The sequence below is a fragment of the Zalophus californianus genome, chromosome 12 (assembly GCF_009762305.2).
Source record: "Zalophus californianus isolate mZalCal1 chromosome 12, mZalCal1.pri.v2, whole genome shotgun sequence".
Classification (NCBI taxonomy): Eukaryota; Metazoa; Chordata; class Mammalia; order Carnivora; family Otariidae; genus Zalophus; species Zalophus californianus.
In genome coordinates this window covers 40460180-40487571 of record NC_045606.1, presented here as the reverse complement: position 1 = coordinate 40487571, position 27392 = coordinate 40460180, and the positions used below count along the sequence as shown (strand labels likewise).

Here is a 27392-nt window from a genome sequence, read left to right as displayed (position 1 = left end):
AGACAAAAAGCAGAATCAGACCCATAAATATAGACAACAAACTGATTGATCGTTCCCAGAGGGAAAGTGTGTGGGGGGGTTAAGCAAAATGGGTAAAGGCGAGAGGGAGATACAGGCTTCCAATTATGGAATCAGTAAGTAACAAAAGGCAGAGCGTAAGGAACACTGTCAATAATATTGTAATAGTGATGGTAGCTACACTTGTGGTGAACAAGGCACAACACAACTTGTCAAATCACTAAGTTGTACACCTGAAACTTATGTAACATTGTGTGTCAACTATACTCAAAAAAGATCAAATAGTTTTAACTTTCATTTTTTTATTTTCTTATTTTAGATAGTTTTAACTTTTAAAAGATTCATAGTGAATTACAAAGATAAGTGCTACAGAATAGTTGAGGGAAACTAGGGTTTCACGCAGTCACTACTATTACTACTACTACTACTACTACTACCACTACTACTACTACTACTAAGAGTAAGAAGGAAACCAGGAAATAATTTACCTTTAAAAAAGGTATCACTCCTATACATTAAGCTCTATAAGGGCAGGGATTTTTGTGTTTTGTTCACTGTAACATGCCTAGCACTTGGAACAATAGGTGCTAAATAGATACATAAATAACATTTATAATGTTAAATATGTTTATAACTAAACATTATAGTTATACAAATTTATAAAAAATTATACAGGTTTATAATTATAAGCGTTATTTTCAATATAGTTCCAATCTTTAAAGCACAACTGAGTATAAAAATATGCAACCCTCAGTTAAATAAGCTTATGGAAATCCTGGCCATTTGGATCATGAACCATGATGGATGATGACATCTCTAATTTTAGGCAAAGCATCAGGGGAGTTCGTACACCTCAATCTTTAAACTGCCTTGAGCTAGCATTTTCTTTCTTTCAGGTCCTGTCTTATTTTGGAACTCAGAATCTTCTGATTTTATATTAAAAAAGAATATGCTTATTACAGCTAACCCTTGAAAAATATGAGTTTGAACTGTGTGGATCTGCTTGCATGTAGAGTTTTTGCAGCATGGCACTGTAAATATATTTTCTCTTCCTTATGATTTTCTTAACATTTATTTTCCTAGCTTACTTTACCATAAGAATACAGTATATATTACACAAAGCATATAACATGTGTTAATCAACTGTTTTTGTTATCAGTAAGGCTTCCAGTCAACAGTAAACTACTAGTAGTTAAATTTTGGAGGAGTCAAGTTATACCTAGATTTCTGACTATTCAGAGGTTGGTGCCACTAACCCTCGTGTTGTTCAAGGGTAACTATATTTTGTAATTAGCTCAGAAATCCTTTAAAGATCATAAATCAGGTTTCCCTAATTTTCCTAACAAATTTATTTCCTATCAGTCTACTTTCCTAGGCCCTTGTCATACAGATGCAACTGCTAGTTCCCATACACTCTCTGTACTTAAATTCACCAATCTCTTTACCGTAGTTCATGCTTTTTGTTCTTTGTCTACACCTGGAAAGGCTTCTCTAAAATCTTCACATATTAAAGTTCCCCAACTTGGGGCGCCTGGGTGGCTCAGTCGTTAAGTGTATGCCTTCGGCTCAGGTCATGATCCCAGGGTCCTGGGATGGAGCCCTACATCGGGCTCCCTGCTCGGCGGGAAGCCTGCTTGTCCCTCTCCCACTCCCCCTGCTTGTGTTCCCTCTGTGTGTCTCTCTCTGTCAAATAAATAAAATCTTTAAAATAAATAAATAAATAAATAAATAAAGTTCCCAAACTTTTTTAAAGGACCTGCTTAAACAGCATCTTCTTTCTAAAGTTTTCCTGATATCCTTCAAACAGAAGTAATGTTCCCCTCTTTCAAAATTCTAATACTTTCTTCATAAAATATTCCTTATTCACCTCAGAGAGCTAAACACGTTTCAGAATACAGAATGTTTGGGATTTTAGAAAAATAATGAGCAAATATAACAACTCCAGGAAAGTCTGAGGCAGCATTCTGTAATCAAAGACTTTAACAGCCTCATGTCAATTCTGAACAGGTGTTTTGTTTTTGTTTTTGATCATGAGATTACTGTAAAGTCGTTAAAAACTGGATTTTCAGATCTTTTTAGAGATTTTGGAATAACAGATAAGGGATTCTGGACCACTATTTATTTTCTTAAACATATCATTTCTTATTTTATCCATGCTCATTGTACACTATAAGCTCCACAAGGATCTCTGATACATCTCAGCATTATCAGTCTTACCTTAGCAAGTATTCAAATATATACAAAAAATTATTACTGAAGCAAATTTCAAATAAAATTTCTGAAGCAAATATGGAAAAATGTTAACATTTTATAAACCTGAGTGTTGAATATTCATTAAATTAACAATCTACATAACAGAGAGGTTGAAATGTTTTGCCTTTTCTTCAAATTTTGAAAACCCATTTTCTCATTTTTTAACCTATTTAAAAAAAAAAGATTGAAAAGTTAATATTTAGCAAAAAAGAACAGCACTCAGGCCATTATGGCTTCCTGCAGCTTACAGTCTGAAAAACGTATTGAATTTAACTATTTTTATGTATCCCAGTTCATATCTAACTTATTTATGCAATATTTTGCCTTGTTCTATCACTATAGTAGATTTTTATTCCAAATTATTTTCTATTTACTAGTATCAGGACCATAAAAGTGATCAACATGAAACATATAAAATGAAAATCCTTGATTAAAATTTAAATCAAAAATAATATATAAATTTGAAAACATTACAAATTGCCTTTGTTTAATCTAACCTGAAAATTAATTACTCAGCCAATGATACCAGCAAACCTCTTTCACAGATGTTAATGTAACAAAACAATTGACATGAACCAACTGCAGAACAGAATTATAAAATTTCATAAGTAAAAAGAATCTCCATCTAACACTTTATATGAACAAGGGCTAAAGTAACTCTTAATGATACAGACTGAATGTCACAGAACTAGAACTAATAAAATAGGCATTCTGACACCATAACCAGTTCTTGATTATACCGGTATGCTAAATACTCAAATATTTTTAATTAAAATTTCTGCCATAGTGTAAATTTTCAAGGTTAATAAAATAGCTCAAATATTTCCAGCCACTGGATACATTATATTCAATTATCTACCGTTCTCAAATTTTTCTTCTATAGGTACCATAAGCAGGAAACAATAATCCTAACATTTCTAACCATTAAAAAAAATACGTATGTTCACTAGGTAACTGACATATATAGCAGAAGCAGCACCAAACTTGGAAGTAAAGGGATGTGATTTCTAAACTAACACTTTCTCTATGTATTTCACAGGTAGGTTTTGAAGATTAAAAAAGAGAATGTGAAAGTGCTTTGAGACTATCAAAAGCTCTTGATGTGTACAAGGTATTTTTAAAAAATGAGGGTGCACTGACTTTTAAACAAAAAATCTGAAGGAACTCCTCTTAGAAAAAGTGGTAAGAAAATAGTATAATTATAGGATTACTTAATACTTAAGCTCTTTTCACAAACTTTAAATTGGCCAGCATTTGTGAGGTTACTTGTGTATCATGAATACAGATTTTACTTTTAATATATAGATTTTACAAATTCCAGGAAATATAAAACCTCTGAGCCAGCAAAGTGGCCTGCTCTTAGAAATAATATAAACTCAACTTTGTATGTCTTCTACTGACAACATTAAATCAATTATGTAGGAACAATTTCAGCTCAGAAAATATATTACAGAATTATGTCATACCGGGACAGCTAGAAACAGGTGTTCCCATATTAATGAGGCAAAGTGCACATCGAGGAAGGGGTTTTCGACAGCCAGGGCAACTTGTGACTTTAGATTTTGTTGGTGAACCACTGACACCATACTGACTAAAACCTCTGCCCTGATGAGGCACAGTTGAACAGCTGTAGGAGATCGACTTGCCACAAAAATTGCAACTCACAAACACCTATACAACAAATGAAAAGGAGGAATAAATATAATGCAAACTTTAAAATAAAATTCAAAGTTTGATGCTAACAAATTACTCTTAATTTTTAAGGTTTATTTTATATTATAAAATAATTTATCTGCTAAATTTGACTAGCTTTCATCTAGGATTTCCACTTAACAGTGACATTGAGTACTTCTTCTCTGTTACCTCTAGTTATATCCTTTCTACCACCACTGACATCTGCAGAAAAACTTGGAAACATCAGATAACAACATTTTGGAAATAACAAAGACTTTAGAATTCACATCGGAACACTATAAAATAACCCAATATAAGTTCTGATCCAAAGTTCAATGATTCCATCTCAACAAAATTTTCTTGTAAAGAAAACATTCATTTCTAAGACAAAAAGGAGTTAAGGACCCTATATTGTCAAATAGCTAGAATTTTAGAATAATAGTAATAGAAAATGTTCATTTTGCTTTTAAATTCCTGGGCTCTTAAACACTTACACAGATTAATAACAAATATTATCATGTAATGCTATTTTACAAAAACTCGGGTTGTTTTAAAATAATCACTAATTTCTCAACTTTCTAAAATAAGAAAACAGCACCATCCAGTGCTCACATTGAGGATATACTCAGTATTTAGTGTCCGAATTTAGATACAGTGATCTCACGTCATGTTTTATGTGATAACTGAGCTCATGTTTTTTAAACTAATATTAAAAAAAAACAATGTCCATGTTTAATTTGACATATAGACATATGTATATACTGTTAGAGAAAAAAGCAAATCCTTCCTTATTACAAAGAAATAGTGCAGAAAAATTGAATACATAAATGGAATTTATAAGATAGCATAATAGTTTACATTGAGAAAGGGCTTGGAATATACTAGAAAAGCTGAGCCCTAGGACTGATTTAGGTTTACCTAAGACCGTTTAGGCCTGCTGTCGTTTGCGCTAGCTCAGACTAAAGCTCAAGCCACCATGATGATTGTTAGGAAGTGGCAGGGCCAAAAAAAACCAGGATGGTCAAGGACGGAGTGCAGTTTGGGATAGATAAAGACATCAACAGGAACTCAGTATAAGCAAAAGGATGAGCTAATAATAATTTATTAAATTGAGCTCTAAATTTACCCAACAGAACATGCTGTGAACACTTCTCTTTGGGCTACATTAAGCACGTTACAATTTGATTCTCTCCAAAATAATGTACTTAACATACCTGTGCTAAAGGCTTAGAACTGGGATCCAACTTACTCCTGTGAATATCAAACTCAGCTCGTTTGTGCCAAAACCTCCAGGCATCTAATAAATTTCTATAATTCTCAATCCAGTACTGAACTCTTTCATCTTTAAGAACATCTAAAGGAGAACCCTAAAAAGAAAACATGAATTAATAGAGTTGTTCAAAAATTTTTCTGGCTAAGCCAGAGGATTCCAAATAACACGTGAATATGAGTCACACAGAAGAAATAGGCTCCCTTTTTGCCAAAAGCTGGTTCATAATGAGGATATAGATGAAATAACTGATGGAAGCTTCTTTAATTTACTTTAAGCCGGCCTCTACTAATGACATAAATATGTATTATATTATCATTATACCTGTCCAGGAAAGTGTAATTCTCTCTTATTTAAGTTTAAGGACCCAAGAGTAAATAACTCACTTTCCTACTTGAATACAATAAAAAGGGATGTCACTACTTTGTCCCCAAAATTAAAACCTCTGCATTCACAAATCTGTTTACTCTCTAACGCAAGTGCTCCATCACATTTAAAATAATGCTGAGCCTCATCTTGTGTATCTAGCATGTACTGTGAGTGGAAATGCTATTTCTGTTTACCTATTTATCTGAAAGTTAAACCTGCCTATTCTCTCTCTGGCTCAATTAAAACATACATTTATTACCTTAAAAATTAAACAAAACAAACAAACAAACAAAACCCAAAACCAAACCAAAGATGTTCTTCATTCTTTTGCCCCTAGGCCACAATGAAAAGCACCAATTTCTCTACCTTAATTTTACTTAAGAACTTCAACATCTTGCCAGTAAGACTCTTCCTAAAGCTGTATTTTCCCCGGCAGCTGTGACACTTCACCTGTGCTTGCTCTGGGTTTTCACAGAATGCTTTTAGCCCTGTCCAGGACAGCTTCCTTAAGTTCACATGATAAACAAAGTAGAGAAAGTCTCAATCTCCAATGATGACATGGGCATTAATTTGAAGCCCAGTTTTTTGGAAAAGTAAAATGTTAGAACTTCACGTATCTAATGGAAAAAGGGAAAAAACCTGTAACAGCTAATAGACAATCTATCCTTAGACATTCTATCAAAACAGAAGGAGCTTATCTTTCACCTATTAATTAGGTATTCATTTGTTATCAGAGTTAAATTCTCTTAGCTGATAATTTCACTTAAGAAAGTAAACATTTCTTCTAGTCCTGATAATGGCCAACTAGCCAGAACTAAGTACTAAAGTAGAATATAATCCCTAGTTTAAAAAGAAAATTCACAGAAAAAAGGAGAAATCTTCATATCCACTCTTTCCCCTTCCATGGGGATAAACTCAGAATGAATTTGGTCAACTCATATTTGATAAGTCTTCTCTAGATCTGCCCCAAATAAACCTAAAATTAAGCTCCAACAAAATCTGCAGAGGAAAACAGTTCAGAGATTAAGACTGGAAAGGCTTGGGAAGTAACTTGGGCTTCCCACAGATCCACAGTAACAAAACCTGAGACCAAAGTGAGCAGCAAGTAACTGAACTTCCAAAAGCATTAACCAACATTCTTCAGAAAAAGGTAAAAGAATCCAGATCTCTATAATGTACTATACACAACACCCAGTATTCAAATGAAAAAACCACGAAACACAAAGAAACAGGTAAATATGGTTCAAAGTCAAGGAAAAAAGGCAGTCAATAGAAACTAAGCCTAAAATAGCCCATGTTAGAGTTAGCAGGCAAAATCCTGAATGCAGCTATTAGATGTATGCTCAATTAGTGTGCAAACAGAGATCTGAATGAAAAATGTAAACTAGAGGGGCGCCTGGGTGGCTCAGTCGGTTAAGCGACTGCCTTCAGCTCAGGTCATGATCCCAGGGTCCTGGGATCGAGCCCCGCATCGGGCTCCCTGCTCGGCGGGAGGCCTGCTTCTCCCTACCCCACTCCCCCTGTTTGTGTTCCCTCTCTTGCTGTCTCTCTCTCTCTATTAAATAAATAAATAAAATCTTAAAAAAAAAGTAAACTATAAAAAAATCGAGATTCTAGAACAAATTGTACAATAGCTAACATTAAGAATTTGCTGAAAAACTTAACATCAGGTGAGGTAAGAGTCAATGAACAAATCAAGAGCATTTAACCAATTTGAAGAGAAAAAAAAAGGATGGAAAGAAAAGGATACCTATGGGACACTATCAAATGGTTTATTTTTTTATTTTTTTTTAAAGATTTTATTTATTTATTTGAGAGAGAGAGAATGAGAGATAGAGAGCACGAGAGGGAAGAGGGTCAGAGGGAGAAGCAGACTCCCCGCTGAGCAGAGAGTCCGATGCGGGACTCGATCCCAGGACTCCAGGATCATGACCTGAGCCGAAGGCAGTTGCTCAACCAACTGAGCCACCCAGGCGCCCCTCAAATGTTTTAATATACATGTAATATGAGCCCCAAAAAGAGAAGAGAATGAGACTGAAGCAGAAAAAAATATATATAAAGAAATAATACCACCAAACTTTTTAAAACTAATGAAAAACACTGACTTGCAGATCCAAGAAGCTCAGTGAACCACAAGCAGGGCAGAAAGAAGTACAACTAAGCATCAAGGGTAAACTGCTGAAAATCAAAAGCAACCCAAGGGAAAATGAAACATTACATAGGGAGACAATAATTATAACAGCTGACTTCTCTTCATAAACAGTATAAGGCCACTTGCACTCTATAGTCACATATCTACAGTTTGATTTAATAGATGGTAACCTCAATTCAGCAAGAAAAAAATGATGCACTTTGTTACAGAATGGGCAGTGGCTTGATAAGTTGCTAAGTTTATACTGCAGTTTGTGGGCCAGTATCTGTATTTGTTCCTAAGAAGGCAGGGTCGGAGGGGGCATTTAACTGCATTTACCCAGGACACAGCATGCTATCAAGTGTATGAAAGGACAGGGGCAGGAAAGAGGACACCATGAAAGGATAAGATTAACTGGAGGGCTATAATCTCAGGAAAATACTCTAAATTTTTACATTTCTATCAAAAGTAACAAAGGGAACCTTTGCCAGAAACCTGTTTTTAACTGCTGGACAGTAAGAACTGAGAGTAAATTGATGAACTGGTTACCCCAAATCATAAAAAGGGAAAATGAGAGTTCAGAGACTTGTGGTATAACTTGCCTTCTGCACTTCAAGTGAGACTGTAGTTCAGATCAGGGAAAGGAAATCTCTTTTGTAGTAGGTATAGTTTTGTGAACTGGACAAATCAGAGAGAGGCTTCTCTGCTCTGTTTGAGCTTTATGTAAATTCAACACTGACACTTCCCAAAATGAAAGGAAAAATTGGATAACCCAACAGAGGAAGCTGAGGGATAGTAAGATAAAGTAGAAGTCCACTACAGATCAACTGATTAGGTTAAAGTTAAATGCCTTCTAACCCAAAACAATCTACACATTTAATGCAATCCCTATCAAAATAACACCAGCATTTTTCAGAGCTAGAACAAATAATCCTAAAATTTGTATGGAACCACAAAAGACCCCTAATAGACAAAGCAATTCTGAAAAAGAAAAACAGAACTGGAAGCACTACGATTCTAGATTTCAAACTATATTACAAAGCTGTAATCATCAAGACAGTATGGTACTAGCACAAAAAAAGACACACAGATCAATGGAACAGAATAGAAAACCCAAAAATGAACCTACAACTATAGGTCAACTAATCTTCAACACAGCAGCAAAGAATATCCAATGGAAAAAATTCTCTTCAACAAAGGGTGTTGGGAAAACCGGACAGCCACATGCAAAAGAATGAAACTGAACCACTTTCTTATACCATACACAAAAATAAATTCAAAATGGATGAAAGATCTAAATGTGAGACAGAAAACCATCAAAATCCTAGAGAGGACCACGGGCAGAAACCCCTGACCTCAGCCACAGCAACTTCTTACCAGACCCGTCACCAGAGGCAAGGGAAACAAAAGCAAAAAATGCACTACTGGGACTTCATCAAGATAAAAAGCTTCTGCACAGCAAAGAAAACAATCAACAAAACTAAAAGGCAGCCTATGGAACGGGAGAAGATATTTGCAAATGACATTATCTGATAAAGGGTTGGTATCCAAAATCCACAAAGAAGTTAACAAACTCAACTCCCAAAAATCAAGTAATCCAGTTAAGAAATGGGCAGAAAACATGAATAGACACTTTTCCAAAAAAGACATCCAGATGGCTTAAAAGACACAAGAAAAGATGCTCAACATCACTCAGCATCAGGGAAATACAAAGCAAAATCTAAATGAGATGTCATCTCATACTTGTCAGGATGGCTAAAATTAACAACACAAGAAACAAGAGGTATTGGCGAGGATGTGGAGAAAGGGAAATCCTCCTACACTGTTGGTGGGAATGCAAACTGATACAGCCACTCTGGAGAACAGTATGGAGGTTCCTCAAAAAGTTAAAAATAGAACTACCTTATGATCAGCAATTGCACTACTAGGTATTTACCCAAAGAATACAAAAATACAGATTCAAAGGGACACATACACCCCAATGTCTATAGCAGCAATGTCCACAATGGCCGAACTATGGAGAGAGCCCTTATGTCCATGGACTGATGAATGAAGATGAGGTGGTATATACAATGGAGTACTACTCAGCCAACAAAAAGAATGAAATCTTGCCATTTTGCAAGATCTGCAACGACATGGATGGAGTTAGAGTGTATATTGCTAAATGAAATAAGTCAGAGAAAGACAAATGCCATATGATCTCACTTATATGGGGAATTTAAGAAAGAAAACAGATGAACATATGGGAAGGCAGAAAAACAAAAAAAGGAGAGAGAGAAACAAGCCATAAGAGACTCTTAAAGATAAGAGAACAAAATGAGGGTTGATGGAGGGAGGTGGGTGGGGGATGGACTAGATGGGTGATGGGTATTAAGGAGGGTACTTGTTTTGATGAGCACTGGATGTTGTATGTACGCGATGAATTACTGAATTCTACTCTAGAAACCAATATTGCACTATATGTTAATCATCTAAAATTTAAATTAAAAAAAATTAAACTAAATTAAATGCCTTCTAAAGATCCTAAGCAAGCAAAAGGCATACCCACTCAATGAAGGAAGAAGGTGGTTAACCACTCTTTTTAAGTTGCTGCCACACTGCACTAACCTGCAACATGCAGTAACTTGCTGTTTGGACATCTCCAGTTCTATCGACATAACTCTCCATTAAGTCCACTCCATCTTTAGTAAGGCCTGTAAGCAGTATTCCTTCCAAATTTCCAGCCTCTTTCATTTCGTTGGTCAACTTTTCAATATATCTATTTAACTAGAAAATTCAAAGTGATATTTCTGAAGCAATCTGTTTCACTATATATTTTGTACTTCAAAACTTGTACTTTAGGAAGTTTTATTTTTATGGAAAACATTTTAAAACAAAGCCTTGCAAAAATTTAGATGTGATCTCTTAAGAAGTCTGTATCTATCATAAATTACAATGCAGCATCCGTGATTATTTAAAATATTTTTTAAAAAGCACTTACTATGTTTTAATAATTATTCTATAAAAGAAGTATAGAGGGTTAACTATTTAAATTTAAAGAGAACTGTCCCTCAGTATTCTGCAAAGTTCTTGCTGTAACAGAATCACAGAATCTGAGTTGAAACGGAACTTGAAGATTATCAAAAATAATCATCTCTTGGTAAGGTCTCTGACTTCATCCCACCCCAACCTCTAGCCAAGATTCCTGTATGTTCCCCCAGGACTTCCTATTAGAGCACTTAGCACCTTGTATTACTGGTTGTTTATGGGCATTTCTTTCTCATTATATACACAGAATATGCATTCAATACTTTTATTGTATTAAGAAATGAAGGAATTCTTTTATAGCACCCCAAAGGGGTGAGCTCAATGTCTTTATCTGTAGACCAAAAGCAGAAATAAACTAAAATATTAAATCAGGATTCTTAAACAATTTTGGTTATGATACACATGTCTACAGTATCTTGATCTAACAAATTACTTTACTTTTTTAGAATAATTTATATATAAATGTTACATATACATATTTGCACATAAAGATTCGTTTCTTAATCCAATAAGAGGAAATATTAATCACTTCAAATATAGAATTAAATTAGTTTTTACCTGACTATCACTAAGGAATTTACAAGCAAAAGCCACTCTGTCACGTACGGCAACTTTGTTTTCATACTGAAAAGAAGAGCAAGAAGTTACTTGTAGGTGCTATGAGTTTTAAACTCTTGCAGCCTATTTTACATACTTAAATATGTAATTTTATTTTCAATAGTAGTAAGTTATTGTGTATAAACTGGCAGAGCCACTGATCGCCTAAGATGCCTTTCTTAATGTCTCCCTCTAGACAGTCAGTGCTGTTATTGTTCTTGCAAAGCAAAAATTTACATCTTAAATACTGACCAATTAATTTTAAAAATATTCCAGTTCAGTCTTACAGAATTGCAACATAAAATATAAGCAGTGATGTATGGTTCAAGAGATTTAGATGCCATGTAATCCTTCCATCATAGAAATTAATTTTGGGGAAACAGAAAATCTTTCCTGGGATGCTAAGTTAACAAATCTAGGAAATCTGTGAATTATCAGTGACTATACCAGTGTGAATATACCAATACAGAATCTGGAAAGACTATCAACACGTGTCTCTACATAGAACGTGGTAAGTTTTAAAATATATCCTTATAAATAAAGACACTTTTGTGGCCATAGTAAAATACAGTTATAAAGGAGGTTTGCGACAAAATTTTCAGTGGTATTGTGATACTTAAATTTTTGTATACCTGTCAATATTGTAAAACACTATTTTGAATTTCTATAAATGTAGAAGAGTAATTAATTTTGTGATAATAAACAGTCTAAAGGTAGAAAAAATACCCTATTTCCATTGAAGTCATTCTATGAAATACAGTTTTCCTGCTTTAAACATAAGATCACTTCAGTTGGTACCTATCTTAGCATGTTTTTTCAATTATAAAATATGGTTCTGCCCTTAAGAGGGAACATGTTTGGTACAAACTAGATTTAACTCTTTAGATTCAGGCAAAGTTGTTACAATTTTGATGGGAAAGTGTTATATTATATTATATTATATTATATTATATTATATTATATTATATTATATTATATATTGTCCCATTTTACAGCTCAGAAAACTAAAACCCAAAAAAGTTAACTGGCCAGCTGAAGTAACTAAGCTGGAGCAACGACTCAGACCTTCATCTTCTGATTTCCCAATTTGGTACTTTTCATTAGATTACTACAACTTAACAATTTTTAATACAAGGATATATTAATTATAATTATTTACATAAAGTATAATTAGGTACACTCTCAAGGGAGTTTGGAAATCTGAACTTCCTATTCAAGGTAAGATATACCCTACCTAATAACCCACATTTAGGTATAAGAAAATGAGGGTATTTGTAATAGGTCATTTAATTTAAAATACAGAAATTTAATATTTAAAGAATACTTCTCTATCAATTTAAAATCTGAACAATCCACTTATTTTTCTAGTCTTCACCATACTTTACTACTTCCTGAAAGTATTATTTTTATTTATTCACAATCCAACAATTGAAGTATTTCATTTAACAAAAAAGAGTAACAGTAGTAAAAACAAACAAAAACCCCAACATACTCTTGGATATTAATCTGAAGTGGTTAGAAAAGTTCAAGAGTTCATTTATTAAAAGTAATGGACAAAATATATAAACTAAGGAATCGTCAAAATGGACACTAACAACATTAAAATTTTCATTAAGATATCTCAATAAGATACATGTTTTTATAAATTCTTAGGGATTGACAAATCAATTATTCAAGCAATGGGTCTTTTACATGAAGTGCTATAATGGCAAACACAGAAATAAATTTCATGCTAGAAAGCTCTTCTCAGTGGTAAAAAGAAGTCTAACAATGCAAACAAAGTTGTAGTACTAATGTGAAGCTTAAAACCCAATAACTGAAACTTACAAACACATCTCATTTCATTCATTCTTTCTTTCCCCACTTTGTGATAAAGAACCTATTTGGTGATGTGGTTACAGGTGGTTAAAGCAGGAGAGAAAAAGCAATGAAAGACCAAATAATGAAAAAATGAAATAATTCACTGTAAGTAGTGTGATCATCTATCTTCCAAACTGGTACATACATGTCTGAAAATGTAAATACTAACTTGGACAAGATATACAGTCATTCTGATCATAATTGATCCTGTGTTTGTTAACTAAAACAAAAAATATGGACTTTTAAAAAATTACAGTTCAATATAAAACTTATGTTTATAAAAAAATTCTAGAAATTACCAACTAATCTTTAATGATAGAAATCAAATTAGTGATTGCCTGAGGATGACAGGGGGTTGGAGAAATAAAATGGATATTAAATGTCTAGAGAGAGATCTTACAAAGGGGCATGAGAACACTTTTGGGGGAAATAGATATGTTTATTATTTTGATTATGGTTATGGTTTAGTGGGTGTATACACATGAAAAAGCCTCAAATTGTACACTTAACATATGTGTAGTAATTGTGTGTCAATTATACCTCAGTAAAACTTTTAAACCAGATTTAAAAAAAACAACTTACGTTTATATATAGTTGTAGAATTCTAGAGCTGCTCTTAAGCTAAAGGATAAATCCTGTGCCCTCTATGTCTGTAATTATATTGTTAAAACTATTTAAAAAAATCAAGCTTATTATGAGCTAACTGTAAAATGACATTCAAGAAGAGCTGCTCAAAAATATTTAAGATACTTTATTTTAAATAATACACAATACATCAAAATATAACAATATTTTATGCAATGGACATTTGAAAATTTTAACAAGGTTAGACAAAAAATCCTAACTTAAAAGGAGTTTTCTCAAACAGAAATTAGCTTACCAATACTCCATCATAAGATCCTGTCTCACTTGTCAGAAATGCAAACATGACACACAGATATGGGTTATTTAATTGTAGTCGTAGGGTACTGCACATTTCTCTCCAAAGGGAGTTTTTCTCATCCGTATATCCCGATAAAGCCATTGCTACCACATTGAGATTCAGATCACCTGCACATTAAAAACAGTCAGCTAATCAAAGTGAGCAAAAGCTTAATACCTCCTCTTCCAGTTCTTAAACCATAAACAAAGACCAGAGGGTGACGTTTACCTAAAGAAAAATAAGCCCACTAGAATTAAGGGTTTTGATCCAGATTGGAAAATCTGGCAAGGACCTCAGGCAAAAATGTCCATTCTTATAAAACTTTTGCCCATATTGCTAACCCTGTGCAAGACAAGCACATCTTTAAATTTTCAAGTTCTAAAAAAAAAAAAGAATAAATTTTCAAGTTCTCATTCCACGCAGTTCCTATACAGTGTTATTGTTTAAGGCCTAAATGAAGAGCAGTGAAGCCATATTACCAGAATCACTGTCAGCCTTATCAAGTTCATTTATGCTGACATATTTCAAAGTGTTGACAGTAAATATCGGTACTATAATTTTCAAAATTATTGTTTTCCTATTCCTAAGTATATAATGCTCATACTTAAGTATATGTTCTGAAAACCAGTATTTCAGTATTCTTATAATAGTTTAAGACTTTTAATTTTTCTAGGACAAAATTAACTATAAGCATTACCATAGCATTGTATGTGGACACATTTGCAACAAAGTATTTGTTATCAATAGTCTTTTAAACATTAGTTCTTAGCAGTTTATATAGTCACTGATAAGCAGCTGACCTGGCAGTCAGCACTATGGATTGGCTAGCCTTTTTTTTTTTTTTTTTTAAGATTTTATTTATTTATTTGAGAGAGAGAGAGAATGAGAGATAGAAAGCACGAGAGGGAAGAGGATCAGAGGGAGAAGCAGACTCCCTGCTGAGCAGGGAGCCCGACGCGGGACTCGATCCGGGGACTCCAGGATCATGACCTGAGCCGAAGGCAGCTGCTTAACCAACTGAGCCACCCAGGCGCCCTGGCTAGCCTTCTAACATAAGTTCACCTTTAAGAAAAAACTAAATACACTTTTAACTTTTACTCTTAAGTATTTTGTACATTTATTATAGCAGTTTTCTTATTCTGTTCCTGGATCCTAATCATTTTCTTTCTTTTCCAAATAAAACAGCATTTCCCACTTTATATTATTAAATGGCCTTGTTCTTCATTTCTATAAACACTTTCCCCAAGTTGCTTTGTGCTTGCTTCCTCTGCCTATTCTCTTAAATTGGATATAAAGTCTTTTAAGATTAACAACCACCACCACCACCACAGCAAAGGAATGTCTTCCTAAATCCTGCTCAAAACAGTTTATTTCCAACTGGAGGGAACATCTGACTCAGTGAAATCTTTTCTTTAGTCCTTAAAGTTATTGAAATCACCGGAAAGATACTTTTCCCCTACTGATAGTATAGGTATTCAAATCTAACACCAAATTTTCCAGGTATACATGACAGGAAAGTATCATGCTCCTAGGTCGTAGCAAAATTATAATTAGAAATGGCTTTAAATATCAAATTCTTTTTTTCATTGCCACTTTATCTTCTATTGTACTCTCAAATGGGGAAGACTTACATTAGAGCAAAAGTGAAGGAAAGGAGGCCAATCTGGGCAAAACATTAGCTTTTTCAACTTTTTTACTGCAAGTAAATACATTATAGTTAATTTCATGTTTTTCTCTACGGTACAACAGAACTGTAATGGTTTCAAAATGGACCAGCAAGTTAAGAATTAAGCATTCTGAATACCAGAAATAATTTGCTAGGTGTATTAAAAATCAATAGCTATATAAATACATCTTAGTTATTTTCAAGTGAAATATTCCTGATAAGAAAAAAAACTTAATTTCTCGATTGAATTTACTTGCCTGAGTATTCTCCTGCAAAATGTCAGAGTAAAAACTTTATCACATTTCACTGTTTCTTCCTTTTAAAAAAATATTAAATGGAAAGTATGTTTAAATCACCAGACTCAAGTAGAAGCATTTTTGCAGCTCAAAGTATGATTTTTATAATACTCTATATTAGCCTAACTAAAAGTGTCATTTAGAGTTTCCTAAAAGCCAACCAATAACCATCCAAAACATGAAGTAAAAATACTCTCAAATGTTTGCCATAAGAATGCTTGCAAACAAACAAAAGAATGCTTGCAAACTGAAGTAGTCCTAATCTTCAAGAAAATACGTTTTTAAAAAATGTGAATTGTCTTTTAAAGAAAAAGCATTAAAAATGGATGCATTTGAGCATTCACTGTAATATTATTAAGACGGTACTTAAGACACATTTTGTCTTTATAGACACATTATGTTCTTTACAGACATAAACCAAGGCATAAACAAAAGGGATGGGTTAATACTTCCATAGATACAGTTCTGTGTTCTCTTTCAAAAAAATTTACACAAATACATTGACTAAATATTTGAAAGTTATCAGCATCTTTTCTTTAAAGGCTTCTACGAACTATGATTATCTTAGACTATAACCTAATACCTTTTTCTGAAGATGCTCCTTCATTCAGGATTTGGATTGCTCGCCGAATATCCAAGTTGAACAATGCCACAGCAGCAGCTCTCTCCCACTCCCCTTCTTGTACAAGGGAATTCAAAAATGGCCCTACATCTACATCCGTTCCTTTCTTTATCCACCCACAAAGCTGTAAAGCTAAGATTCTCTCTTCATTTAAATTCTGAATATCACTTTGCTTATCCAAACCACTCCAATTATGTCTGCTGCTTTCCACCATTCCTAAAAGGAGAAGTATTTTTATATTAGTTGCTTTATTATTTTTTAAAATATATTTAGAAAATAAGTCAGTTTTACACAGAGATTATTTCAACATCGTACTTTGGATATTTGACTTCTTAACTACAAATTCATGACAGCATAAATGTAAAATATGCTACAAACAAAACATACTTTACATGTTGTTAAGTTGAACAGTTCCTTGAGATATCAGAAAGAGCTACGGGAAGAACAATTAATGTTTGATAAATGTCTAGTATAGTCTTGTGGAGAAGTGTTCATAATGTTGTTAATAATTGTAGTTCTTGTAGGAATGCAGAAAATTGCATGTTATTTTTTGTATTTTGTATTATTTGTATAGTATTTATGAAAATCCTATTAAAGACCAATTACTTGAACTGCCACTCTGACTAAATAATATAAACTACTTTTCTAGCAGCTTGACTTGGGCCCAAATTTGATTGCTGTCAAAAGCTAGATACTGAATCCTAGGTTGGGTAAATCATTATAGTATAATGCACAATGCCATTCCAATAAAAAACAGTAAGAATAACTGTTCAGTGAAAAACTAAGTTTGGCTCTTTTGTCATCTTTATTCTCAAACAGTTGATCAATTTCAACCCTGCATTGACTCATATATTCATTGAATCATCAAGGACTCTTTCAGGTAAGGCTCCTTCAGGTAAGGCCATACTTCATGACATAGTTACCCAGACCTTGCCATTAAACAGCTAAGTGAAAGCATTTGGGCAGCACAATAAAGAGATCTCCCTCAATTAGGTCTTTTTATGTAGCTTTTATAAAAGCAAAATACTGTGATAACATCCAAACTAACAACCAGGATCCTATAAACCATCTAATGTAAAACCTCTCAAAGTGGGTCTTCAAAAAAAATAACACTGAATGAATGAATAGATTAGAAAGACTCTATCACTTCAATGAATCAAGACTTCCCCCAAAAAAGAATTCTGGATATAAAATACACACTTAACAATTCACTAAAATATCTAACGAGGAACCCCCAAATCAAAAAAAAAAAATTTATGCACATTATTCTGAACTAAATGATGGGGATAAAGGGGGAAAAATAACAGTACAAAAATTATACTTTAGAAAATAAAATAGAATTTTCTTACCCAAAGATGATTTTACAATTGATTTAATTCCTGCATAAACCAATGATCCTTTGTTTCCTGGAGACTTCTGATCCATATCTTCTGTATACTGCTTCATAAGTATTTAAATGCATAGGAAATACTAATGATGATGCATAACAACATATTTCAAAGCTAAATTTATTTTGATTTGGAGCCAATTCATAATAGGTGTCAGCCAAAGTAAGATGGTCCTACTTTATTGCAGAGATAAACTTTTCTTCCTTCTACACGATCTGTAAAGCAGTATTTCAAGTTCAACAGTTTTAAATAATTTTTACTTTGTAATTTTAGTATTATGTAACTTGTATTTGCAAATAAAACATTCAGAATAAAATTTACAAACTGATCTTTCAGCAAATTTTAAGAACATTTCTACCTGATTCATCTCATGAAATTCATAATGAAAAGGATATAGTGGAGGGTATACCAGAGCGATTTGAGCTGTGGGTCTTCATTTCCAGCTAAAATATGGTTTCTCCACACCTGTTCTGTATCAAGTCCGTACCTGGATAAAGCCCGAAGGCGCATCTTCGTTGCTATATCTTTTTCTAAAGAATTATCATTTTCTTCTTCTGCACATTCATACAAATGACGACCACAAGCCCACATTAAAGATGTGATTGGGCTCCAGGCAAGAGATATCCTTTCAAAAACAGTGAAGTCAGACATCGTTCGGTTGGGAGTTACAACTATCATTCGATTTTGACTGGTTGGATGCCAAGCAAAGGAAGCAATGTAATTGTCACAGGGTTGCACACTTCTTTCAATTATTGTGGGTTCAGTTTCATCTCCAATGGGAGTGGGTGTGTGCTGCATATCATATAATCTAATAATGTTACTATCCCTTGTCAAAGTGGCAAGCAGACCAGTCCTAGTTGGACACCATGCTACTTTTGTTAAGGGCTTTGGTTGCTCAGTCAAAGTCAAAACTGGCTTCTCAAATTTCCTTAGATCCCATATTGCAACCTGACCTTCATAGAAGGAAGCAACACGATCATGGAAGTAGGGGTCTACTGTCACCCCCTGAACAGCTTTTGTATTTACAAACATCTTTTGGCTTGTATTCCGAAGATCAAATATGGCTAAGTTACGATGCATACCAGCAAGGAGAAGTTTCTGGTCTCGTGGAAGCCAACAAAGAGAGAGACAAGCATCATTTTGTCCTAACTCATAAAGAGGTTTTGTTACTAATAATGTTGTTTCAGTTTCACCTGCTGAAAGTCTCACTTTCTCCATGGGAACTATATCAGGAGTATATTTGCTGCAAATATCCCAAATCAGCACTGAAAAATCAGCTCTATGTTTATCTAGCCCAGCAGCAAGCCAGTTACTATCCAATGGATTCCACGCAAGGGTATTACATTGTCGTGCATGTTTTGGAACAAATTCTTTTCCTATCAAATCTTTGAATTTTGAGTTATGATCTTGACCAAGACTTGTAAGTACAACTCGACCATTTGCTTGTCCAACTGCTAGGAGACATTCAGGATCATAATTGAGATACCAGGCAACACATTTCATATATGGCGTATCTGAATTTATTGATAGTAATGTAGCCGCAGAGTCTTCAGATAAACGTAAAGATCCAGCTTTGAGTTCTGAATTCACAGTAGATTCCACATGATAAAGGCTCAGTTCAGAGTCACATACAACAAATCTATCAACTTGGTGTGGTGCCCACAATATATCGGGTTTGGTACCGCTCATGTTTATTGATGTGCTCAAAGAGTCCAGTTAGGTCCATTCACTGAAAATCTGTTTAAAAATAAAAAGTTTTAAAATCTTAACAAAATACAATTCTAAGATGAATAAACTATTCGGAAAATCAGGAAATTATACGAGTACTCTGTCTTTCAATATATTTATTCTAACTGCTATGAATTCATGACAATATTTACTGATTAAAAAGGGAAAAAGAACTTCCCCCAATAAGATGAGGTACTAAGATTCTGAGAACTACATTTTGGCCTTATTTCCCACGATCAATTATTTTAATTGCACTGTTATTAGTAACTTCATTAACCTCAGGGTTAACAGAACTTCAGTATGGTGAGCAAATTAATAAGCATCATCTCTTTGAAAGGTATAAAACTTTAAAGGGTTATGAATCATGTCCTTTAGCAACAGTTTACAGCAGTACTATTCAACAGAATTTTTTTTTTTAAAGATTTTATTTATTTATTTGAGAGAGAGACACAGCGAGAGAAGGAACACAAGCAGGGGGAGTGGGAGAGGGAGAAGCAGGCTTCCCGCGGAGCAGGGAGCCCGATGCGGGGCTCAATCCCAGGACCCTGGGATCATGACCTGAGCTGAAGGCAAACGCTTAACAACTGAGCCACCCAGGTGCCCCTCAACAGAATTTTCTGCAGTGATAGAAATGTTTTCTAGCTGTACTGTCCAGTAGGGTAGCTACTAGCCACATGTGGCTAACCAAGCACAAGAAATGTGACTAATACAAATTTTAAATCTTATTTACTTTTCATTTATTTTTAATATAAATAGCCACATGTGACCACCATAACAGACAATGAAGATTTAAAAAGTACAATGCCACTATTAAGACAGAGGTCTCTTCCTCAAGTTTCAACAGTAAGAAGCAACCCTATATGGCAGAATAAACAGTAGCATGTATTGAATAGAGTTAACTTCTATCCCTCTCATATATTACCTACACACCACAGAAGGGCCTTTGTGATTAGGGGTCCTTTTGTTGTCTCCTCTATATAGCAAAAGAGTTGGTTTAGATTATTGTTTCCCAAACTTCATTCATGTACCACCTATTTTTATTCAATATTTTTATTTAAAGGGACTATTTTTAAAATCAGAATTGATTTTAACCTCAACCTGAAGTCCATGAATCATAGGTATGGTATGCTAAATATTTTTTTCTAAGACACATTAAAATAAATGAGTAACTATTAAAATGCTTATGTTTTTTTTTAAAGGTTTTATTTATTTATTTGAGAGAGAGAGAGAACACGAGTGGTGGGGAGGGGCAGAGGGAGAGGAGAAGCAGGCTCCCCACTGAGCAGGGAGCCCGATGCAGGGCTCAATCCCAGGACCCCAGGGATCATGACCTGAGCTGAAGGCAGACACTTAATGACTAAGCCACCCAGGCACCCCTAAAATGCTTGATATGTTAACTATATTGGAATTTTTAAAAAATGCTTGATTATGTTTTACCCAAAATCATCCTGTTTATGACCAGTGGTACACACACTGCATTTGGGAAACGAATTAAGTGATCATTAAAGGCTCTTCCAGTTTTCAATTCTATAAACTTTAATATTGACATGGAATTTTGGAAAAGATGATAGTCATTTAAACACAAACTAAAAATAGCTATGTTAAAAGTGGTATTTTAGGGGTGTCTGGGTGTCTCAGTTGGTTAAAGTGACTGACTCTTGGTTTTGGCTCAGGCCATGATTTCATGGGTCATGAGATCAAGCCCCCCTTCAGGCTCCACGCTCAGGTGGGAAGTCGGCTTGAAGATTCCCCCTGCCCCTAACCATACTTGCACGTGTGCCCATGCACACACTCTTTCTTAAATAAATACATCTTAAAAAAAATTAAAAGAAATGGTATTTTAGAAGTAAAAGTTACTTAAAAATTTAAATGTCTGTTTCTAACCAGTTCTGTCTAGAGGTTATAGTCTGGATTAAAAAAGATACAAAGACATTTAGTATCTTCATGGCAATTAGAATCTGTACAGCCATGTTGTCAGTTATTAAAAGGTGAAGCTATGGACTCATTCATCCCCTGATTCCCTGTACCAGATGTAGAGCCACGCTCAGACTCCTAATATAGATACACTAAATAAACTCAGCTCAAACATACTTGCTTTACTTTTTGATCTTGTAAAACTTTCAGTCAGGAATTACCAGTCCAGAATTCAATATACTCATACAATTCAGATGACTAGGAAAAACTTCTAAGAATTCTTATACGGTTTATTTCCTTCCTTAAGAGGTCTGATGCTCAAGATCAATCATTTCAATTATATTTTTACTAGACCTTCAATTTCTTCATTTCTTTGCCACTTTCAGTTTGCCTTCCCCAAGCCTAGATCAACCCGATTATTTACTCTTCTTTCCTCCACTCAGGCTGCCAAGTCTCACAGCTCTGAGGACTGATTCCATAAGAAATTAAAGTATGCAATATGCTTGGCCTATGGTGTTGATTCAGCAATTCTTTTACTCATTTGTATACTCAGGCCTTTATGAAATTCATCTTTATGTAATATCACAGGGACCTTTCTAAAACGAAACTTAGCCAGGTTATGCAATCCCTACTTAAAGCCCTCTAATGGTTTCCAACTGCTCTTAGTATAGAGTTCCAAATCTTCAATATAACCTATAAAATCCTAAATGCTTTGGTCTCTACCTACTGCTTTGGCATCAAGGCACACCATTTTCCTCCTTGCTATGTTCTAGCTATGCTGTTCTTCTTTTCAGTTCCTAGAATGTAATCTCCCTCTGCCCTCCATCACTACTTTGCAAATGGAGCACTCTTCCCTCCCTTCTAGGCCAAATTAACACATGCTTGACCATTTCTTAAACATCATGGTTGACATCAAATATCCTCTATCCCCTCCCTGGTCTGTCAGGTTACTTAGATAGTACTTTCAGCGAACAGTATTCCTTCCTTTACATCACCCTGTCTCTCCTACTAAATTATAAATGCCGTAAAAGCAGGAAAAGTATCTTGTTCTCCATTTATACCTCTGATACCCAGCCTAGGGCCAGGCACTTAATAATTATTTGTAAAATGTTCCATCTGACATTTCTCACACTGCTATGTCCAAGTTTTACCAATCTCCTCATGCTTCCATGCCTTACCCTTCCTAGTAGAGACTGGCTTCAGCCAAAAGCGAAGTGCCCGCTCTCATAACTGGTTCCAATATGGGCAAGAGCCCACAATGAGCCACCCCAAGAGTGGATCACTCTAATACCTGTCTTTCATTTATTCTGTAAATATTTATTGAGCGTAGTGTACGTGCTAAACTGTTCTAAATGCTAAGAACATGGTAGTGAACCAAGAAAGATAAGCTCCTTGGTTGCTACAGACTAAACTGTGTCCCCCCAAAAATTCATGTTGAAGCCCTAATCCCCAATGTGACATATTAGAGAAAGACCCTTTCAGGGGGTGATTAGAGTTAAATGAGGTCATAAGGGTAGAGTGTTAAACTGACAGAACTGGTGCCCTTATAAAAAGAGGAAGAGATAACAGAGCTCTCTCTCCACCATGTGAGGACACAGTGAGAAGGCAGCTATCTATAAGCCAAGAAAAGAACTCTCACCAGAACCAGACCACACTGGCACCCTGATTTTGGGCTTCCAACCTGTGAGAACTATGAGAAAATAAATTTCTTCTATTTAAGCCACCTACTCTATGGTCTTTTGATATGGCAGCCCAAGCAGACTAATAAACTGATCTAATAAAGCCTGCATTCTAATGCTGAAGTTATGTGCAATCTTAAAGAGAAGTTAAAAATTTAGGAATGAGAAGGAAGAGGCACCTCATGCAATAGGACGTAGCTAAGACAACAAAAAGAAGGAACAGATACTGTCAAGTAAGGGTTCACACTCATGTCTTCACAGACAGCGGAAACCTCTTAAATGGAGGTATCTGGAGATCTGGCCTATTTTCTTATCTTATCAAAACAAAAATGCTCAAATAATCACACTTTTAATATAGGCCTCCACCCTATAATCATATTCTTTACATGGATGGTCTATAAGAAAACTGGATGGCACATGGAAAAATCCACCATAAAAAAGTAATAAAGTGTTACTATAGTTTAAAAAGTCTTTGATTTGCATGTCTCTCAATGGAGGACTATCAGCATTTCTCCTAATGTTATTATGCATGTACAATGTTTATACTACCAGCCACAAAATCTGATTACAGTAATTCATACAGAATCACAAAACTGGAGAGAGACTGGCAAGCCCTTCTCGTTTCACACAGGAGTAAAGTGAAGACCAGATGTTTTAGTTCTTGTCCAACACCTCCCAACTCCCATCCTAGATTACTGCAGAATAAAAAATCAACTACATCATTTGCATGGTCCAGTGCAAAATGAAAATACAGGGCCCCCTTATTCAAAAATTATTAAGAATTTCAAGGTGGTGACAACAAAGCAGTAAACCAAGTACCAGCCCTTCTAAACGATGGGCCTCATATGACTGCACAGGTTGCATAACACAAAGCTGGCCCTGAAGAGAGAGGTACATCCATAAGCGCCCTTTTAAGAAATATATTTCTTTACAATCCAACACACAATACAGATAGATCTTGGCTCATGAACAGAGATGACTAGGAATATGGTGAAGAGCAAAGAAAATTGAAAGTCAGAGGACCTCCAAACACTCACTGGCTAGACTCTAACTTAAAGTCTGTTAATACACCAAGACTATAAAATAAGAGAAAGAACCCACCCTACCTCCATCCCACAAAGTTGTGACAAATTGAGTTCTTCACATCACACATCTATTAGTATCACTATGATTTCCTTAAGCAGCCCTGGAAGTTAATGTTTTCAAATGTTGGAGATATTGAAAAGTGGGAGAAGGGGTGAAATCTGCAATAATTACAGCTTATATTTACATCCTCACCTTCAAGTTTAACAGGAGTTCACTTCCCATCAACGGTTTCTGGGCAAAGCAAAGCCATGCTGATTCTGTATTCTTCACCAGAATATCTTTAACAGCACTGTCCGACAAAAATACAGTGTTACCCATGATTTAAAAAGTTTCTAGTAGCCACATTGAAAAAGAGATGAAATTAAACAATATATTTTATTCAACCAAACATATCAAAAACATACCCTTTTCCACATGTAATCAATGTAAAAAATTATTGAGAATTTTTTTTCTTTGGTGCCAAGTCTTACAAATTCAATGCGCATTTTACATTTACAGCACATCTCAACCCCGTGTGGCTACTGGACAGTGACGATCCATAATACTAAGTGTATAAGGTACCCAACCACCTTTTCACATCCTTTTGTTGTTGTCTTCTACTTTTCTTACCATGACAGTAACAGCAGTAAAGAAATTTTCAACCTCACCATCTTCAAGAAGAGGCACTGCAGAAATTTCCTTTAAAAATATAGTTATATAAAAGGCCTGTAAATGCAGTCATTTGCTAAGCAATTTAGCAATGCTTGTGGTCACACGTGAATGGCTTTATTCATCCTCTTACGGAATTTTCGTTAGTCGTACAAGCAGAAAGCACAGCTAACCCGGTGACAGGCCCTTTAGGAGGTATTTAATAGAGTACAACTACAGCACGGTTCGTTGCTATTCCGGGTAAAGCAGGAATCTGAGGGCCACTCCCACGCTCCAGACACCTGGCTGAGCTTCCCGTCCAACGCCAGGACTCGCGCTTCCGCACGAACTCGCCGCGCGTGTGGCTGCAGCGCCGACCCAGCGCCCGGGAGGACGTCCGCCCGCAGCTCCAAGGCTCCCTGCTAGGCCCGGCCGGCCGCCCGACGCGGTTATCCCGCAGCGCGGAGCGCTACGCCCCGCGCCACCGCTCCGAGGAGGCCCTCGGGTCGGCCCCCGCCCAGGCCTTTTAACTGGGCTTTCCCGAGCCCCTCGCGGTGACCCCGGCACACCCGAGCCCATGCACCGGGCCTCAGCATCGGGAATGCTTAGACGCGGCCCGAGCCACAACTCACTGACCTGAGGAGGAAGCGCGGCCGCTGCACAGCCACTTCCGGCCTGGTCACCGCCCCTCCCGCCGTGGGAGTCCGCACGCGGGCAAGATGGCGGCCGAGGCGGCGCGGCTAGTAACCTGGGTCACCCGGCCGGGGCCCAAGACCCTAACACCGCGCGCCTTCGGGACGCGCGGACGCGCCTCGGTTTTGTAAGGGGAGTTCCCCGACCGTGAGCCCCGCCTTTTGGCCGTCGGGGAGTCGCACCGCCCTGGGGCGGGGCTGCTGCCCCGGAGGCCCCGCCTTCCGGCCGAGCGCTCCCGTGCACCCCCTGTCGCCCCGCCCCTGCGGCCTGCCGGAGGTATCCCGGGCACGCGCACCTGCGGGAGGTATCCCGGGCACAGCCTTTCGGAGATGCATTATCTCTAGTACTACATACACTTTGGCTCCTTTGATTACTTTAAATTTCCATTAACCATTTATTGCAGGCCATCGATGCAGTAGAAACTCCAGGGTCTGTGGTTCACGATTTATTCATTCATTCGCGCATTCCACAAACACATCTTGAGTGCCTATTGCGTACCTAGCACATTGCTGGAATGCTGGGGACACTGGAGTGACAAAAAAGACGCGGTACCGGCAGAAAACAGTGTTACCTTGTTAGGGCTAATACAGTGCTCCACAGGAGGGGCGCCCCCTTAGTGTTAGGAGGTCAGGAGCGCTTTCTTGTGGACCACTAGGCTGACACAAGGAGGATGAATATGGGATTAAACGGGAAAGGGAACAGCGGAGGAGGTTGGGAGAGAAGAGCCTTCTAAAGGCAGAGGAAGAGCAAGTGCAGGTTGAGGAGGGATGGCATCTCAATGGGGAAGCAGTGAAGTATGGATGGGTGAGCAGAGGAAGTGGGGAGAAATTAAGATGCTGTATCAGAAAGGCATTTGGAAACGACGTTAGTGAGTTTGAGTGGACTTTTTCTTACGGGCGATGGCGCAGTCACGGAAGGTTTTTAACTAGGCAAGTGGTGTGATCAGTTTTTCAGGGAGAAAAGGGAAGGACAGCGTAAGCATCCCAGTGAGACATCATGGTAATCCAAACTACCGGTGGTATGGAGAGTGGGGGTGGAGAGAGGTGTGTGGGGAATACTTAGAAGATGGAATAAACAGAGCTTGATGATTGACTTAAGAGAGTGAGCAGGAAAGAGGATTCTAGGGTTCTGGTTCCCATAATTCATTCCTGCCTTTGGAGAAGTTGGAGGCCAAGGAAAGTTCTGTACAGCTGCAGGGAGATACCATAAGTTTCACCACTTCAAACGCTATCTTGCCCATCTTCTCAATGGTTCAGGCCTCGGCGCCAAATTTCTAGATCAGTCCAAGTCTCTTCCTTATCAGTTCTACCGGATACATAGTCTGCCCTCAGGACATGACGTTGCTTGCTACTTCAGAAAGAATGTAAGCTATTAGATAGGAATTCCCCACAGCTTCCTATTATTTTCTCTTTCCTGCCCCCAACATCATCATTCACTCCCATTCTTACCTTCTTCTACTTGACACAGAGGAAGAGGAGGGACCCTATATGTTCCTCCTCTTCTGGGACCTTGCACCATCAATTTCTCCTTTTCTGTGTGTCTTAAACCTCTCCATTTCTACTGCTTCTTTAC

The 27392-nt window shown here is 36.3% G+C and overlaps 1 protein-coding gene across 3 annotated transcripts in view; it reads right to left on the bottom strand.

Moving 5' to 3' along the window:
* MIOS (meiosis regulator for oocyte development) overlaps positions 1-26046 on the bottom strand; it is a 31649-nt gene extending 5603 nt beyond the window's left edge. Inside the window, exons 1-10 of one of the 3 annotated variants that reach the window (XM_027574156.2) lie at positions 25764-26043; positions 24693-24789; positions 18489-19830; positions 18055-18153; positions 16667-16921; positions 14080-14249; positions 11301-11366; positions 10323-10481; positions 5160-5312; positions 3738-3942 (exon numbers count right to left, since the gene is read on the bottom strand). In XM_027574156.2, the coding sequence (XP_027429957.1) occupies positions 3738-3942; positions 5160-5312; positions 10323-10481; positions 11301-11366; positions 14080-14249; positions 16667-16921; positions 18055-18153; positions 18489-19782 (2401 nt within the window). In that variant the 5' untranslated portion in view covers positions 19783-19830; positions 24693-24789; positions 25764-26043. The other 2 variants (XM_027574157.2, XM_027574158.2) reach the window with 2 other exon arrangements.
* Positions 26047-27392: the final 1346 nt, after the last annotated feature.